The 15627-nt window shown below is 50.5% G+C and overlaps 1 protein-coding gene and 1 long non-coding RNA gene across 6 annotated transcripts in view; one reads left to right on the plus strand and one right to left on the minus strand.

Annotated features, from left to right (window-relative positions):
• Nucleotides 1-15627, minus strand: part of Cyp4f22 (cytochrome P450 family 4 subfamily F member 22) — a 63006-nt gene that overhangs the window by 10336 nt on the left and 37043 nt on the right. For all 5 annotated transcript variants that reach the window (XM_071601659.1, XM_071601652.1, XM_071601663.1 and 2 more), the window contains 6 exons: nucleotides 12824-12915; nucleotides 11329-11397; nucleotides 10434-10655; nucleotides 5526-5670; nucleotides 281-334; nucleotides 32-159 (listed from right to left, as the gene is read on the minus strand). In XM_071601659.1, the coding sequence (XP_071457760.1) occupies nucleotides 32-159; nucleotides 281-334; nucleotides 5526-5670; nucleotides 10434-10655 (549 nt within the window). In that variant the 5' untranslated portion in view covers nucleotides 11329-11397; nucleotides 12824-12915. The remainder of the gene's footprint in view (nucleotides 1-31; nucleotides 160-280; nucleotides 335-5525; nucleotides 5671-10433; nucleotides 10656-11328; nucleotides 11398-12823; nucleotides 12916-15627) is intronic.
• On the plus strand, nucleotides 10553-14277 carry LOC114090091 (uncharacterized). Its single transcript, XR_011704367.1, has 4 exons — nucleotides 10553-10637; nucleotides 10782-11436; nucleotides 13069-13444; nucleotides 13801-14277. It is a non-coding gene; the product is annotated as an uncharacterized lncRNA (long non-coding RNA).

Below are 15627 nucleotides of genomic sequence, written 5' to 3' on the forward strand. Positions count from 1 at the left end.
CTGTCCCCTTCCCCTGTCGCCTGAGACTCACGTGCATGACATTGGTGCACTGGTTGAAAATCTTCATGTAGGGTTTCAGGATGTCGAAGTGGAAGGCAGGCGTCAGCAGGCGGCGGTGACGGCTCCACTTGTCGCCTTTGCTGAGCAGAAGCCCGTCCCCTGGGCCCAGGAGACTGAGGTCAGGGGGCCTCCCCTGCTCCTCTGACTCCCTCCAAGGAACCCCTTGCCCTGCCCTCTCCTCCCTGAAACCCCAGCCCCAGCCTACCCGCTCGGCACTCACCTAGCCAAGGTTTCAGGAAGCTGTAGAAAAGGTCGTCCTTGGGAGCAATGGCAGCTGTGCAGAGACAGGAGGCAAAGATGACTCAAGACAGAGTTCTGACCCTGACCTCTGCTTATGACTTCCTAGGGCCACCTCTCCCACCTCCCACCTCACCCCTCCAGTCTACCCTTCACATCCAAACCAGAAAGATCCCTGAAACACACTGATCTGAACACGAAACCCCTGTTCATGTTACCTCCCACGATTCCCCATTGCCCTTGTGAAAGAGTTCAAGCTCAGCCTAGTGCTGAAAGGCCCTGCCCCGTGTGGCCTCCACATGCCTCTCACACATCAGATAATCCCTTTCTCATTGCACGCTGACATTCACCTCCAAACCTACAGCCAAGCTGGGTGCTCCATACGGAATGGAGTCATCCTCTAACCCTCCCCACTCTTTCCTGCCAGCTCCGGCCATCCGGAATTATACCTCCTGGGTTTCCCACCTGCAGTCACACCCTCCCTGTCTGTCCATCACGCTGGCTGTGGGGGGGGGGGGGTGGATCTTACCTGACTATCAGATCTGACCAGGTCTCTCCCAGTTCACACACCCATCAACCCTCAAGCACCAGCAGCTCAGCCCATTTCCAAAGCCCTGGATGATCTGCCCTTGTGCAGACCTCTCTCAACACAGACACCTTTAGCTGCATGTGGTGGTGCATGCCTGTAATCCCAGGGACTGGGGAGGCTGAGGCAGGAGGATCGCAAGTTCAAGGTCCACCTCAGCAACTTAATGAGGCCCTAAGCAACTTAGAGACCCTGTCTCAAAACTTTTAAAACGGGGGGGGGGGGGGGTAGGGATGTTGCCCAGTGGTAAAACACCCCTGGGTTCAATCCCTAGTTAAAAAAAAAAAAAAAAGACACCTCTATTGCCCAGCCCCCTCCTGCTCAATATCACAGAACTTTTCCCAGCTCTTCAAAAAGGCCATGTGCCCGCTCCACTCCAAGTCTTTCCAGGAGCTGCCACCTCATCCCCAAACACTCTGTCCTTATCCTCTGGTCTCAGATTGGGTGCTGCATTTTCTCTCTACAATCCGACTGGATGGTAATTGTCCAGTTCTAAGCCCTTCACGGGAAGAGACCATTTTGATCACTAACATTTGGTGCTGAAGAAATTTTTATTCAATGAATGAATGAGCCAATCAATCAATCAAAGAATGGGTGAATAAAAGAAAAATGGATTGGTGGAAGGATGCACGGGTGGTGTGTGGGTGGATGCACGGATAGCTGCATGGCCCTTCTATACAATGAAAAGATTTGGGACTGAATGGGGAGTGGCCCAAAAAGGAAGGACCTGAGATGCAAACGCAGTCACTGAAGACTGGATATGACTCAGCTCCCGCCCCACACACGCGCCCTGCAGTTGGCCAGTTGGTACACACAGTCATCAGTCTCCTCATCCTCCCATTCGACACACCCCTCAGCTGCCGTTCCCTGCCCAACCCATGATGTGTGACGCTGGGGACCCAAGGATGGCTGAGCTCCACGCCCTGCCTGGAGGAGCTCTGGGGTGGTGTGGGAAAAAGGAAGCAGAGGCACACCGTGCAATTATCAAGAAGACAGAAAGTGTGCCAGCTGCTAAGGGTGGCACAGGGAAAGGGCTACTAGAAGTCGGGGCAGGCTTCCTGGAGGAGGCAGCGTTGGAGAGGAAGGTGGGAGTCCGGTTACACCTCTCCTCCCCGGACTTTGAACTCCAGGTTAGGTGCCCGGTGGGGTTTGACTTGACACTCAGATCTGATCGATGGCTGCCCTGCTCAAAAACCTCCCATGGCTCCCTATTGATCAAGGGCAAGTTCATTTGCTTTTCAATCCAGCTGTTGCTTAACTCTCAATCTCGTTTCCTACTCCCCACGCACACAACCTGCACTCCAGCCAACCCAGTGACCTGAATTTTTCCTGGTATTTTCCACAGCTGTACCTTGAGAATGTCAGGTGCCTCTAGTTGGTAAACTCCTAGGCATCCTTCAAGGCCTGGTTTCACTGAAGCCTCCTCCAGGAAGCCTTCACCAATCCCTCTCCCCAGGGGAACCCTGGTTCTCCTGTCCTCAGGTCCCTCTCCACTCCAACTCTATCCCCCGGGCCAAGAGAGTCTGCGTCTGGGTCTCCTCCCATCAGATTCCCTCTCCAGCAAAGTGGAGCCCTTGATGCCTCACTCAGGAGAAAAGCCCCCCACGTGGTGCCCAGCAGGGGGCAGCTCTCCCACCCAAGGCTACAGATCATGGGGGTTGAGAGCTTGAGTTGGGTTCAAACCCCAGCCCTGCTACTCACTGACTGTCCAGACTTGGACCTTTACCACTCTGCCCCTTCCATCTCCTCATCTGCGGAAGGAGGAAACAGAACAATCTTGCCTCATGGCATCCTGTGACACTCAGCAAGCCAATGTGTCCTGGCACCCGGTAGATGCTCATTAAATATGTGTGCGCGTAAATGAATAATTGACCCGCTGCTGGCTATTTGGTTACTGCAATTATAATTATTGCTTATTGGCATCAAAAACTTGTGAGGTGGCTATCCAGGTCCCCTATTAGTGACAAATGAACGCACAGCTGGTGTGGAAGATCGCAAGGGCCTTCCTTAGAAAGTCAAATACACAGCTGGGGGTGTGGCTGGGTGGCACTGTATGTGCTTAGCCGGTGTGAGGCCCTGGGTTCCAAAAAAAAAAGTCAAATGTAGAATTACAAAAGACCGACCATTCCACTCCTAGGTATCCCAAGAGCAATGAAAACACAGAGGCTGGAGCTCGGGGTAGAGAGCTTGCCTGGCATGTGGGAGGCCCTGGGTTTAATCCCCAGCACAGGAGAAAGAAAAGGGGGGAGAAAAGGAAAGGAAAGAAAGAAAAGAGACGGAGGAAGGAAGAAGAGGGAATGCGGCCATACCAAGACGTGAGAGCAGAGACCCAGTGTGTGTGACTCCTTTTATATGACTTTATAGACCAGATGAATGCAAGGACAGGAAGCAGAGGGAGGTACCAGGAAACAGGCAGGGGGATGGATGTGATTACTTCTTGAACACAGGGGGTTTTACAGGGTGAGGAACATCTTCTGACACTAGGGAGACCTGTGGTTGCACAACTCTGTGACCACATCAGATGCCACCGACTATTCCCTTTAAAATGGTTGATTGTACGTTATATGAATTTCACCCCAATAAAAAAATGAGTGCATCCCAACAAGCTGTGCTGACGGGCTTAGAGATCATGACTTGTCTTCTGTAAAGGTTTCCACCTACTTTTGCCCATGCATAGTCCCTATTCCACGTGCCCAGAAGACTAGGAGGTGAAAGTTCCAAGAGACACCATCCCTGCCTTCCTTGGGGCCCAGGGACTCTGTAGGTTCAACCCCAGAGCAGCATCCCCCCCGCTGCGGTCCCAGGAGGTCCCAGAGGAGGACAGAGGCTGTGAGCTGCAGTCAGGCCAGCCTAATCCCAGCAGGAAGGACAGAGGGACGGGAGCTCCTGGGCCAGGAGGCCCCCTCCATGCTGACAGCCTCACCCTCTCCTGTCAGGAGACCCCCGTCCACTCCTCCGTGGCAGGAGGCAGTGGATATCCTGCCTGTCCTGAAGGAGAGGAGAGGAGGGGAGGGAAAGGGGCCTGAGTGTCTATGAAGTGCGGGGACCATGCTGGGGCTCTACCTGGGGACTTAACCACCACTCAGAAGGTGCTCAGGACACTGATGTTCTAAGGAGTCAGATGAGAAGGAAGAGGAGGAGGAGATGGAGGCAAAAGAGACAGAGGAAAGGCAGGGGGAGAGAGAGAAAGGGGGGAAGGAGGAAGTGGAGAGAGAAGAAGGAAAAGTACACTAAAAAGACATACAGCCTGCCCAGTGGTGTGGGTCTGCCATTCCAGCTACTTAGGAGGCTGAGGCAGGAGGATCTCAAGTTCAAGGCGAAACTGGAGAACATAGCAAGAGCCTGATTCCAAACAAAATAAAAAGGGCTCAAGATGTGGCTTAGTGGTAGAGCAGTTGACCAGCATGTAAGAGGCATGGGGTGCGTTCCATCCCCAGCACTGCAAAAAATAAGCCCTTATTCACGTCTACCCATGTTATTATAGCTATGCTTTTGCAATACTGGGGTTGGAACCCAGGACCTCGTCGTGCTAGGTGAGCACTCCACCACTGAACTACACCCCGGGCCTCACATTATGTTAGTCAGTCTTAGTAACAGCCCCCCTTTTACAGATCAGAAACAGGCTCTGAGAGGCTTGCAAAACCACTAGCATCACACAGCAAATATGGGCAGAAACCAAGATTTGGACCCAGCCCTTTGGAGCTCTGATTCAGGCTTCTGGCCACAAATGGGTGCCCAGTGCTTGGAAGAAAGAACCACTTCTCCCAGGGTCTAGGATCCCCTGTAGTTCAGTGGGGATCATCATTCCTTCCCAGATGCAATAAGGGGGGACCACGGGGCTGCGGAGGGCATAGCTGGGGAAGGAAAGGTGGGCAGCCCTGCCCTCTTTCACCACCCCTGGGGGGCAGCTTGGAAGGCAATCTCCAGATGTGGGTTTGTAGAGGCCCAAATTGGGGCCAGAGACCCCCAAATTCTTGGGGATCTTTCCTTCACTTCCCTCCATGCTCCAATGTCCCCTGATGCCCAAATCCATGCGAGACTATGTCCCACCGTGAGGCAGAAGAGCTGGACGTGGCCTCACCGAGCCCCAGTGGATCAAGACTGAGAACAAAATGTCCCGAGGGGAGAGCTACGAGTCTCTGGAGTTGGGTGCTGAGGGATGAGAGAGATGAGGGACAGCTGGAGTCCCAGAGCTTGGGACAGGTGTGGACCGCAGCAAGGAGACGCAAGCCTTCCATGTCCTTCCTGCCGGTCAAGGCCAGCCCAGGTGGTGAAAGCAGGCTGAAGGATGGGCCACCAAGAAGCCAGTCATGGTGGGAGTGTCACAACTCAAACGATGGGTGTGTCACGGGCTGGGATTGAGCAACACCTACTTAACCAAACCTGAAGAGAACAACTTCCTATCCAAACCTGCTTGGTTCTGACTTCCAGGGAGGTGGACAGCCTCTAGGCATCGTCACACTTCTGCCCTCGATGTTCCATGACCCATATTGCCATTGCTGCCTTGGTGAACTCCTATTCATTCCTTAAAGCCCTACTCAAATGCCCCTTCCTCTGGAGAGACCACCTGCCTAGAAGCCCAGATAGAATACGGGAGATGAGGGTTCAGTCAGCACTCACCCAAGAGGCCCAGCCTGCCTACCTGAGGCGCCCACCAGGGGCTTGATGTAATCAGGGTGCACAAGAACCAAGAGCGGCAGGACGGGTCCGATCCACACCAGGACCACATGGTGCATGCTGTCCAACACCTTCTTCTCGTCCTGAAGGCCCGACTCGTTTGGAAGGTACTGCGGCAGGTAAAAGAGGGGAGTGAGGACATGCTCAGCCTCAGCCTCCTCCAGTCCTGCCCTCCTGCCACCTCCCTCCCCTCAAAAATGAGCCCAGAAGTGCTAAATGATGGCGGGTGGTGGCTGCACCTGGCTGAGCCTCCACCTCCTCCTCTGAAAAATGGAGAACACCAAGTCTCCCTCTGAAGGCAGCCCAGAGGGTCAGAGAAAGAAGTGAGAGCCACCATGGGGCCTGACACACAGCTGGCTCAAGAAACAAAGATAAACCCAACACGGTGACACAAGCCTGTAGGACCAACAGCTTGGGAGGCTGAGGCAGGAGGACCCCTTGAGCCCAGGAGTACAGAGGCCACCTGGGCAACATAGTGAGACCCCATCACAAAAAAAGAAAGGAAAATAGTAATTGTAAACACATTAGTGGTAGGTGTTGGCTTTTTTCAAATATTTGCTATTTTATTAAAAAATACCACTAGGACCCTTGTACTGGGGCACATGCCTAGATCCCAGCCACTTGGGAGGCTGAGGCAGGAGGATCTCAAGTTCAGTTCCAGCCTGGGCAACTTAGCAAGACCCTGTCTCAAAAAAGAAAAAAGGGGCTGGGGCTGTAGCTCAGTGGCAGAGCACTTGCTTAGCACATGTGAGGTGCTGGGTTAGATACTTAGCATCACATAAAGACACACAAATGAAATGAAGGCATGCTGTCCATCTACAACTAAAAAAAAAAAAATTAAAGAAAAATCAAAAGGGCTGGGGCTGCAGCTTGGTGGTAAAGCATCCCAGGTTCAATTCTAGTACGTACGTGCATATGTATTTATTTATATATACATTTACATTGTATTTGTATATGTATCCATAGATACATATGTATATATTTATTTATAGAAAAGTTTACTTATTAGAAGTTCAAAGCCAGGTGCAGTGGTGCACCGCCTGTATTCCTAGTGGCTCGGGAGGCTGAGGCAGGAGGATCGCAGGTTCAAAGCCAGCCTCAGCAACCTAGCGAGGCTCTAAGCAACTTAGTGAGACCCTGTTTTGAAACTTAAAAAAGGATGTGGCTCAGTGGTTAAGCACCCTTGGGTTCAATCCTTGGTACCCAAAAAAAAAAAAAGTTCACTTACACAGTAGTGCAAATACACTAACACTAACCCTATCAATAAAACTAGGATTAACCCCACTTCATGTTTTTTAATTGGAGTTTTTCCCACATCTTTATTGGTGCATTATAGTTGTACATAGTGATAGGATTTGTTGTCACGTATTTGCACATGCACACAACATATAATACCACAATATAATTTGGCCCACTCTTTTTTTTTTTTTGGTACCGGAGATTGAACTCAGGGGCACTTAACCACTGAGCCACATCCCCAGCCCAATTTTGTATTTTATTTAGAGTTTTGAGGACCAGAAGTGACACTAGGTATCCCACTCGTCTCAGGCCTCATTCTTCTACCGGGTCTCAATTGTGTGCAAAGCTGCACCGTCAGCGACCCACCACTAATAATAACCACAGGCACTGCCACCGATCCCCCCAGGCGGCTGGGGAGGACTTAATAAACCCAGCTGGGAAAGCCCTCGCCCATCTCCACTGCCCACGGAGGAGGAGCAGGAGCCCCCTTAGCCCCCCTTAGCCCTCCTTAGCCCCCCTTAGCCCCCCCTTAGCCCTCCTTAGCCCTTCACAGCTCGGACAACCTCTGCATTTACGAGGTTCAACCTTAACTGTCAAACTACACGTGCGCACACGCTGCGCTGCTGAGTGATGCCTGTTCCACATGGACCTCTGGACGTGTCCGAGAACCCGGGGAGGTTTATTCTTTTTTCCACTTGACTGTTTAGAAAGGTCAAACGGCTTGTCTGGGGTTCCAAGTGAGTGGGCAACTGTCCTGGTGGGGCTCCCTCGCAAGCAGGTGCTGAAACAAGGGTCCTGGGGAAGCAGCTCATGTGGGAGGTGACCCTCCCAAACATGGGGAGATGTGGGGAAGTGAGACCGGAGGGACAGGGACGGCAGCCAGCGCAGGGGAGCTGTCAAGCCACCCGAGGGGGAGGCGACGGAGAGTCTATCCACCCGTGTCCATCAGTCCTTGGCTGCAGGCTGCTCCTGGGGGCACGAACTCCCAAAGCCCCTAGAATGCAGGTGCCAGCAGTGGAGGATGGACCATTTGCACCCAGACACGGGACAAGAGAAATGGGCAGGTTTGGGCATTGTCTGTCACAGTGGCAAAGTCGGGATCTGAAGGTGGACAGCCCAGCTCTATATATTCTGGGAGGCAGCCCTTCAGGATCCCGTCAGATGGATCTGAGTTCAAATTCATCTTCAGCAGCTGTGTGGCTGTGGGCAAGTCAACTCAACCTCTCTGGGCTCACATCTATAAAAGTGAATCCATTATACAGGGCAGATCCATCCCTGTTTTATAGACTGAGAAATCCAGGAAGGCTGGGCTGGGGCGGTGGCTCAGGGGTAGAGCGTTTGCCTAGCACGTGTGAGGCACTGGGCTTGATCCTCAGCACCATGTAAGAAAATAAATAAATAAAATAGAGGGACCGTGTCCATCTACAACTAAAAAGTATATTCAAAAAAAGAAACAGGGGTAGTTGGGGCTCAGTAGTAGTGCACTTGTCTGGCACGTGTGAGGCACTGGGTTCGATTCTCAGTACCGCATATAAATAAATAAAATAAAGGTCCATCAACAATTAAAAAAAGAAACAGGAAAAGGCTCTGATTCTAACAACCTAACCCAGTACTGGCCAGTGATTGGTCCCAATGATAATTAAATGAACAAATTAATCTCTTTGGTTCCGGCCTCTCCTTCTCTACCAGGTTCAGCCCTCTGCCCATCCGTACCCAAGGCAAATCGGGCCTCACCCAGTCCTCATGGGCCTCATGGGCTCAAGACTGGGCTGCAGAGCTAGCCCTGGCCAACTGCCCAGGGCCCCAGAGGCCAGTCACCACTGCCTCTTGGACCACCATCGAAGCCAGAAAGGGCTTCCTGGAGCAAGGACATTGGACATGGGGCGTGAAGACCGAGGAGAAGTTTATCTAGCAGAGAACAGAGGGCATCATTCAGCAAAGGCTGTTGGAAGCTGGAGCCTTGGTACAGAAACTGGAAGCCAATCCTCGGGACTGGGGAGGATGGTGAAGCAGGTGAGAGGGTGTGGTCAGAGTTGAAAGGGTGAGCCTTTCTCCCAAGGGCACTGGGGAGCCATGGAGGGTATGTGAGCAGGAGAGGGTCGTGGTTTGATTCAAGAATCCCTCTGGAGGACTGGGGGCATGGGTCAGTGTAGAGCTCCTGCCTAAAAACTGTACAAGGCCCTGGGTTCAGTGCCCAGCACTGCAAAAGTCAAAAACAAAGAAAACCTCTGGGGTCAGGATGGGAGACAAATTGAAGGACTGAGATGGAAAGCAGCTGTACCCTGGCCCAGCTGGGGAGGATGGACAGGGCTGGGGCTGGGGGAAGGAAGGAGACTCAGGCACACACAGGCAAAATCTGATGGTCCCCAGGGGGGAAGAAGGGCTGGGAACCTCCTCCCTCCTAAGCCTTCCATCTGAGATAATTCTCACCATTAAACAAAATGTTCTTTGAGCTACTAAGTGCAAATATGTATCCCAGTCCTTCTTCCCAGACAGTCAATCCAAGCATGCCCAAAATTACTTCTAGAATCCTTCCATGCTTCCGGTTTCTGCAGGACCCAGCAGCTGAGCAGACACTTCTGCCACAAGGCGCTTGCTAAAAGCCAAGCTCAGTGTCAAGGGCACAACAAGCACAACCCGGGGAATCCAAACAACGACCGTGAGGCTACCAAGAACTGTAGAGCAAGTGGGGAAACTGAGGCACGGGGCAGTTAAGTCGCCTGCTCCAGGCCACAGAACCAGTACATGGTAGAGACGGGTCTCCAACCCAGGGCTCCAAAATCCACAATGATGACCATTGCCTATCCAAAGTCCACTCGAAGCCCAGCATGATGCCTGGACCAGGAATCTCCAGAGGCTGTTCCTGAACTTCACTGAGGCCTACAAGTGGGTCCAGGGGTCCAAGCAGCTGGGTCCTGGGACCCGCAAACCTCCCTGCTCTCAGGATCTGGATTTCTCTCCTGACTTCTGTAGGCTTTTTGGAAAAGCCCAGGCTGTCTCATCCATAGCAGGGACAGTGAAGCCAAACAGCCTGAGTTTGAACCCTGGCTCAGTCACATACTTACTGGGTTACCTAGGGCCAGCTACTTAACCTCTCTGTACCTTGGTATTCTTAGGTACAAAATAATAATAGATAGTCCTGAGACCTAACTTCTAGGATTGTCAAGAGGGCTGAAGGAGTTAATATTTGCCTAGAATAATACTCGGAATATGTTCATGAAATAAAACATTGAAAGACAAGAAATGGTAAAAGGCTAGAATGGTGACCTGGGATCCACAGCATTTGAGGGAGAGAGTGAAGCCACACTGGGGTGTAGAGGAAGCAACAAAACCTATAGGAGCCTCCTTCCCCACTCCTGCTCCCACCCCTGCATCCCCCACTTTACAAGGGATGGTACCTAATGCTACAGCAGTAGCTACAGAATTATAGAAAGAATTCATCTTTAAAGTCAGCTCTGCCTCATCCCAACTGTGTGACCTCGGGTAAGTTGCTTGCCGCCTCTGAGCTCCAGTGGATGCACTCATAAGAGCAATGGGGAGCCATGGAGGGTATGTGACCAGAGTCCTGGAGGCCAGCAGAGCCACACCCTTGCTGAATCCCGGGGCGTGCCCAGCTCTGCCCGGCTGTACTCACCATACCCAGGTGGCCCAGCAGCCAGTTGCGCCGGGGCGGCTGGGGGAAGCAGCGCAGCCGGCGGCAGGTGACGTGGAAGCCCCAGCAGAGGCGCCAGAGCTGCAGCAGCAGGCGGAAGAGGAAGAAGAGCCCGGAGAGCAGGAGCGCGGAGACGGCGTACACGCGGAACGCGGTCCTCTGCAGCCCCAGGAGCTGCAGGAGTTGGTCGGTGATGGGCAGCATCTGGGGGGGTGGAGAGTCGGAGCTGGTGGGGCCACGCCCCTGCTACACCAGGCCACCCACGAGATGGCCAAGGGGTCAAGCAAGGTGTGCTCAAGTCCTGACACCAAGACCCCTCTGCATCCCCAGCCACGACAGCAGCTGGCACTCAGCCCCATCCGGATGCCTTCAAGCCTTGACGCCTGCAGGGCCACCCCTGGTGACCTCTGCCCCATAGAACTCTCTGCCCCTGTCCGGCTGATCAGAGTCCTCGAAGGAGCGGCTCTCAACCAATGGAGGATGCACATTGGTGGATAAATACCCCGGCTCCTTTGTCCTGGCTTTCCCAGCAGGACTAAACTCCAGCTGCCCACTGCAGAAACTTTCTCTGTTGGCTGTCTCTCTGCCCCTGTCTTACCTCCCTCTCCCTCTTCCTTTCCCCCCCCCCCCCCCACCAATTGAGCTGAAATTCACATAAGACAAAATAAAGCATTTTAAAGTGAGCAATCCACACAATGGAATATTATTCAGCCATAAAGAAAGAACAATATCCTACAATAGAATCCTATTGTAAAGGGAGCAACAAAAATATTGGCAGCCAAATGGATGGAGCTGGGGGGGACATTATGTCAAGCAAAATAAGTCACTCAACCTGTTGATCGTTTATTACAGGGTCTCACTATGTTGCCATACTGACCTTGAACTCCTGGACTCAATCGATCCTTTTGCTTAGGCTTCCTGAGTAGCTGGGACTGCAACACCACACCTGGCAAGTGAAATCAATAAGACACAGAAAGATAAATATGTACGTTTCCCTCATATGTGGATATTTACAAAGAAAGTCAGCTGGAATATGTAACAGTAATTATTAGAAGATGGAAAGCCAGGAAGGCAGAGAGGGGAATGGGTACCAGCACACAGTTAGGTTGAAGGAATAAGTTCTATCTACTATATAGAGATATATACACTAGAACTGGAAATTGAACTGAGGGGCACACTACCCCTGAGCTACATCCCAGCCCTTTTTATTTTGAGACAGGGTCTCACTAAATTGCTGAGGCTGGCCTCAAATTCGCTATCTTCCTGCCTCAGCCTCCAAATCACTGGGATTACTAGTGTGCACCACTGTACCTAGCAACCTATTTTTTAAAAAAATATTTCTTAGCTGTCAATGAACCTTTAATTAATTAATTTATTTATTTGTTTATTTATGATGCTGAGGATCAAACCCAGGACCTCACTCATGCCAGGCAAGTGCTCTACCATTGAGCCACAACCCCAGCCCTATTTTATGTATTTTTTTTAATGAAGAACCAGAAGAGAGTTATTCAAAGGCTCCAAACACAAAGAGATGAAAATATTGAGAGCCACAATCTAATTAGTATATATCATATACACACACTGAAATATCACACTGTACCCCATAAACATGTACAATGATGATGTGTCAATCCATTTTTTGAACGTTTAAGGGGAGAGAGAGGTTGACTACCTGCTCTGATCATTACACACTGTACACAGGTGTTGAATTTTGACCCTGCACCCCATAAACATGTATAATTGAGACTTTTGAAAATTAATTAAAAAGTTAACCATTCAGTGGCATTTAAGATATTCACAGGGTCATACAGCCATCAACTCTACCCAGTTCCAGAACATTCATCACACCAAAAAGGAACCCATGCCCGTTAGCACTCACTCCCCATCTTCCCTCCCTGAGACCCCTGGCAACAATTAACCTGCCTTCCGTCCCCGTGGATGTGACTATTCTGGATGTTTCATATAAAAGGACTCACAGAGGATGTGGCCTTTGGTGTCTAACTTAATCTACTCGGCATAGTGCTGTTAAGGCTCATCCACACCTTGCAAGACTCAGCGCTTCATTCCTACACTGCTCAGTGATATTCCCCTGAATGGACATGCCACATTTAAAAAAAAAAAAAAAAAACAACTGTAGTTGTAAGTGGACACCATGCCTTTACTTGTTTATTTTTATGCGGTGCTAAGGTGTGAACCCAGTGCCTCACACGTAATAGGCAAATGCTCTGCCCCTGAGCTACAGCCCCAATCCTGGGCATGCCACGTTTTGTTAATTCATTCATCTGTTGGACGGTCATTTGGGCTGTCTCCACTTTGGGGCAACTGAGAAATATACTACGCTGAACATGTATGCACACATTTTTTTTTAGTACCTGTTTTCAATTCTTTGGGATTCTTCGTCCTTACTGGTATTTTCTGCAGTGGCCTCTCAAAGACACAGTTGGCACTTGCCTTGGGGTAGCTCCTGGAGAAACCAAAACAAGAACATGAAGAAAACAGTGAGCAGGGATGAAGGGCTTACTGGGTGCCAGGCACCGTGATCAGGCTGCGAAACCCTCCTCGTGGAATCTCACATTGGTCCTTCGAAATAGGTTTCACCCTTCTCTCCATTTTCCAGGCCCCGTTCCTGAAATTCAAAGGAGACAGGAGCATGCGGAGGTTCCCTGAGCCCCTACCAGGGGCCAACGTCAATCACTCTCACTTTGGGGACCACAATTCCCGGGTAACCCCAAGAAGGTTCTTGAAAATGGCTGGGTCCTGCCCTCTTCTCTTTTGCTCCCAATCCTACCACCTAAGTGATCCTATCTGCTTGGACAACACAGCTAGAGGAATCCCTGTGCTCAGGTCCTCTCCCGGGTCCCCTATCCCCACATGCCCACCCGTGACGCCCTCCCTCCATCAAGTCTCTTCTAGGAGTCAACACCAAACCGCATCAGAAGTGAAATTTCCCCTCATTATCACACCCTGGGAAAACAGCTAGGAGCTAGGCAAAGGTGGGTCGTCGGCAAATTTGGAGAGCTCCGTTGGGAAGGGTGGTATGACTGAAGCACAGAACTACATGATCATGCATTAGGGTGGCTACTATATCCAAAAAAGCAGGGCTGAGGCATAGCTCAGTGGTAGAGCACTTGCCTACCATGCCTGAGTCCTGGTCCCATCCCCTGCATGATTTAAAAAAAAAAAAAAAGACATAAAATAACACGTGTTGGAAAAGATATGGAGAAATTGGAAACTCAATGCACTATTGGTGGGAAGGTTAAAGGGTGCAGCTGCTATGGAAAACATTAACGCTATTTGTTTTAAAAATTAAGTATGGAATTATCATAAAATCCAACCATTCCACCTCTAGGTAGAAACCAAAAAAAGTGAAAGTCCGATCTTCAGGAGCAGTTTGTACAGCCGCGTTCCCAGCAGCACTACTAACAACAGCCGAAAGGTGGACGCCACTCAAATGTCCATCCATGAAGAATAGATAAACAAAATGTGGAGCATCCTCAGAACAGACTGTATTCTGCACTCATTCTTAAAAAGGAAGGACATTCTACCTCCTGCTGCAGTATGTAGGAGCCTTGGGGACATCATACAAATATTGCGTGATTCCGTTTCTCTGTCATCCTCAGAACATAAAATCCACAGACAGAAAGCAGAGTCGTGGGTTCGGGGACTGGAGGAGGGAGACGGGGAGTGAAGGTGTCCTAGGCACAGAGTTTCAGTTTTGCAGGATGAAAACAGTTCTGGGGACCGAGGGTGGTGAAGGACGATGGTGGTGAAGGACAATGTAAGCCTATGTCAACACTCCATGCTTCCCAACTGTACGCTTAAAATAATTAAAAAGGCAACATTGTATCCAATGAGTATTTTATCAAGTTTAAAAATTTTGAAGAAATACAGACCCAGAGTTGGCAATCTTCCCTTTGGATGTTCCCCCGGGGTCAGGGTCGGGATGGAAAATAACCAAACTCCCAAATGGACTCACAAGGAGGTCCAAGTCCCGAGTCCCAGGTACATGCTTTGAACTTGGTGGGCAGCTCCAGGTGACACCCTGCACTGAGGCAGACTTGAGTTTTCATTTCTTTTTCCATTAAACAGTAGCTAAAGATTGTCTTCAGCAACGTCAGGAAGGCCAGCCACCTACTCTTCATTGTGACCATCCTCTTAGTGCCGGCCCGTGCCACACCCTCACTGAATGCTTTGCTTCAGCATTCAGTTGGCAAATACTTTCTGTGCCCCAGCTCTGGGTGTGACTCAGCACCAGGTGTTTGGGGAACTGATGGTATGAGCAGGATGCATGTGGCCCAGGCGCTCAAGGGAGGAGACCACTCACATGATGAAACATGATGTTAAGTACCTGGTCGAGTTGAAAGGAGGGAAAGCCCGGAGTGGCACGTTGGATAATGTCCCCTCGTAGATACCCTTTCCTAATCCTGCAACCTGTGAATGTAACCTCCTATGGCAAAGTCTTTGCAGATGTGATGAAGTTGGGAATTTTTTTTTTTTTATTACTTGGGATTGAACCCAGGGTGCTCTACCACCAAGCTACATTCCCAGCACTTTTAACTCAATTGCCGAGGTTGGCCTCAAACTTGCCATCCTCCTGTCTCAGCCTCCAGAGCCACTGGGACTTACAGGTGTGCACCAAAAATATTTTTTATTCATTCTAATTAGTTACACATGACAGTAGCATGGACAAATTAAGGATCTTGAGCTGGAGAGATAAGTCTAGATTACTCAGCTGAACTTAAATATAATCGCAAGTGTCCTTGTAAGAAAGAAGCTGAGTGAGATTTGTCACATAGAAAAGGAGAAGGCCAGGTGAAGAAGAGGCAGAAGTTGGTATGACAGGGCCACAAGAAGCTGAGAAAGTGAGGACAGAATCTTCCCTAAAACCTTCTGGGGGTGGGTGTGTCTGCCCAGCTGACTGAGTGTCAGGCTTCTGACCTCCAGACTGTGGGAGAATAGATATATATTGTTTGAAGCCACCCGGTTTGTGGTCATTTTTGTTACAGCAGCCACAGAAAACTCATACACAGGGTAAGGGGATGAAGAACAATTCTTTTACACAAAATGGTCTAAGGGAGCCCCCCTGGGAAGGACATCTGGGCAGAGACCTGAGTGAAGTGAGGAACCTAAATTAAAGGGGGGGGGGTCTTGTTAAATGCATGCAAAACATACATGC

Source organism: Marmota flaviventris, chromosome 1 (assembly GCF_047511675.1).
Source record: "Marmota flaviventris isolate mMarFla1 chromosome 1, mMarFla1.hap1, whole genome shotgun sequence".
Classification (NCBI taxonomy): domain Eukaryota; kingdom Metazoa; phylum Chordata; class Mammalia; order Rodentia; family Sciuridae; genus Marmota; species Marmota flaviventris.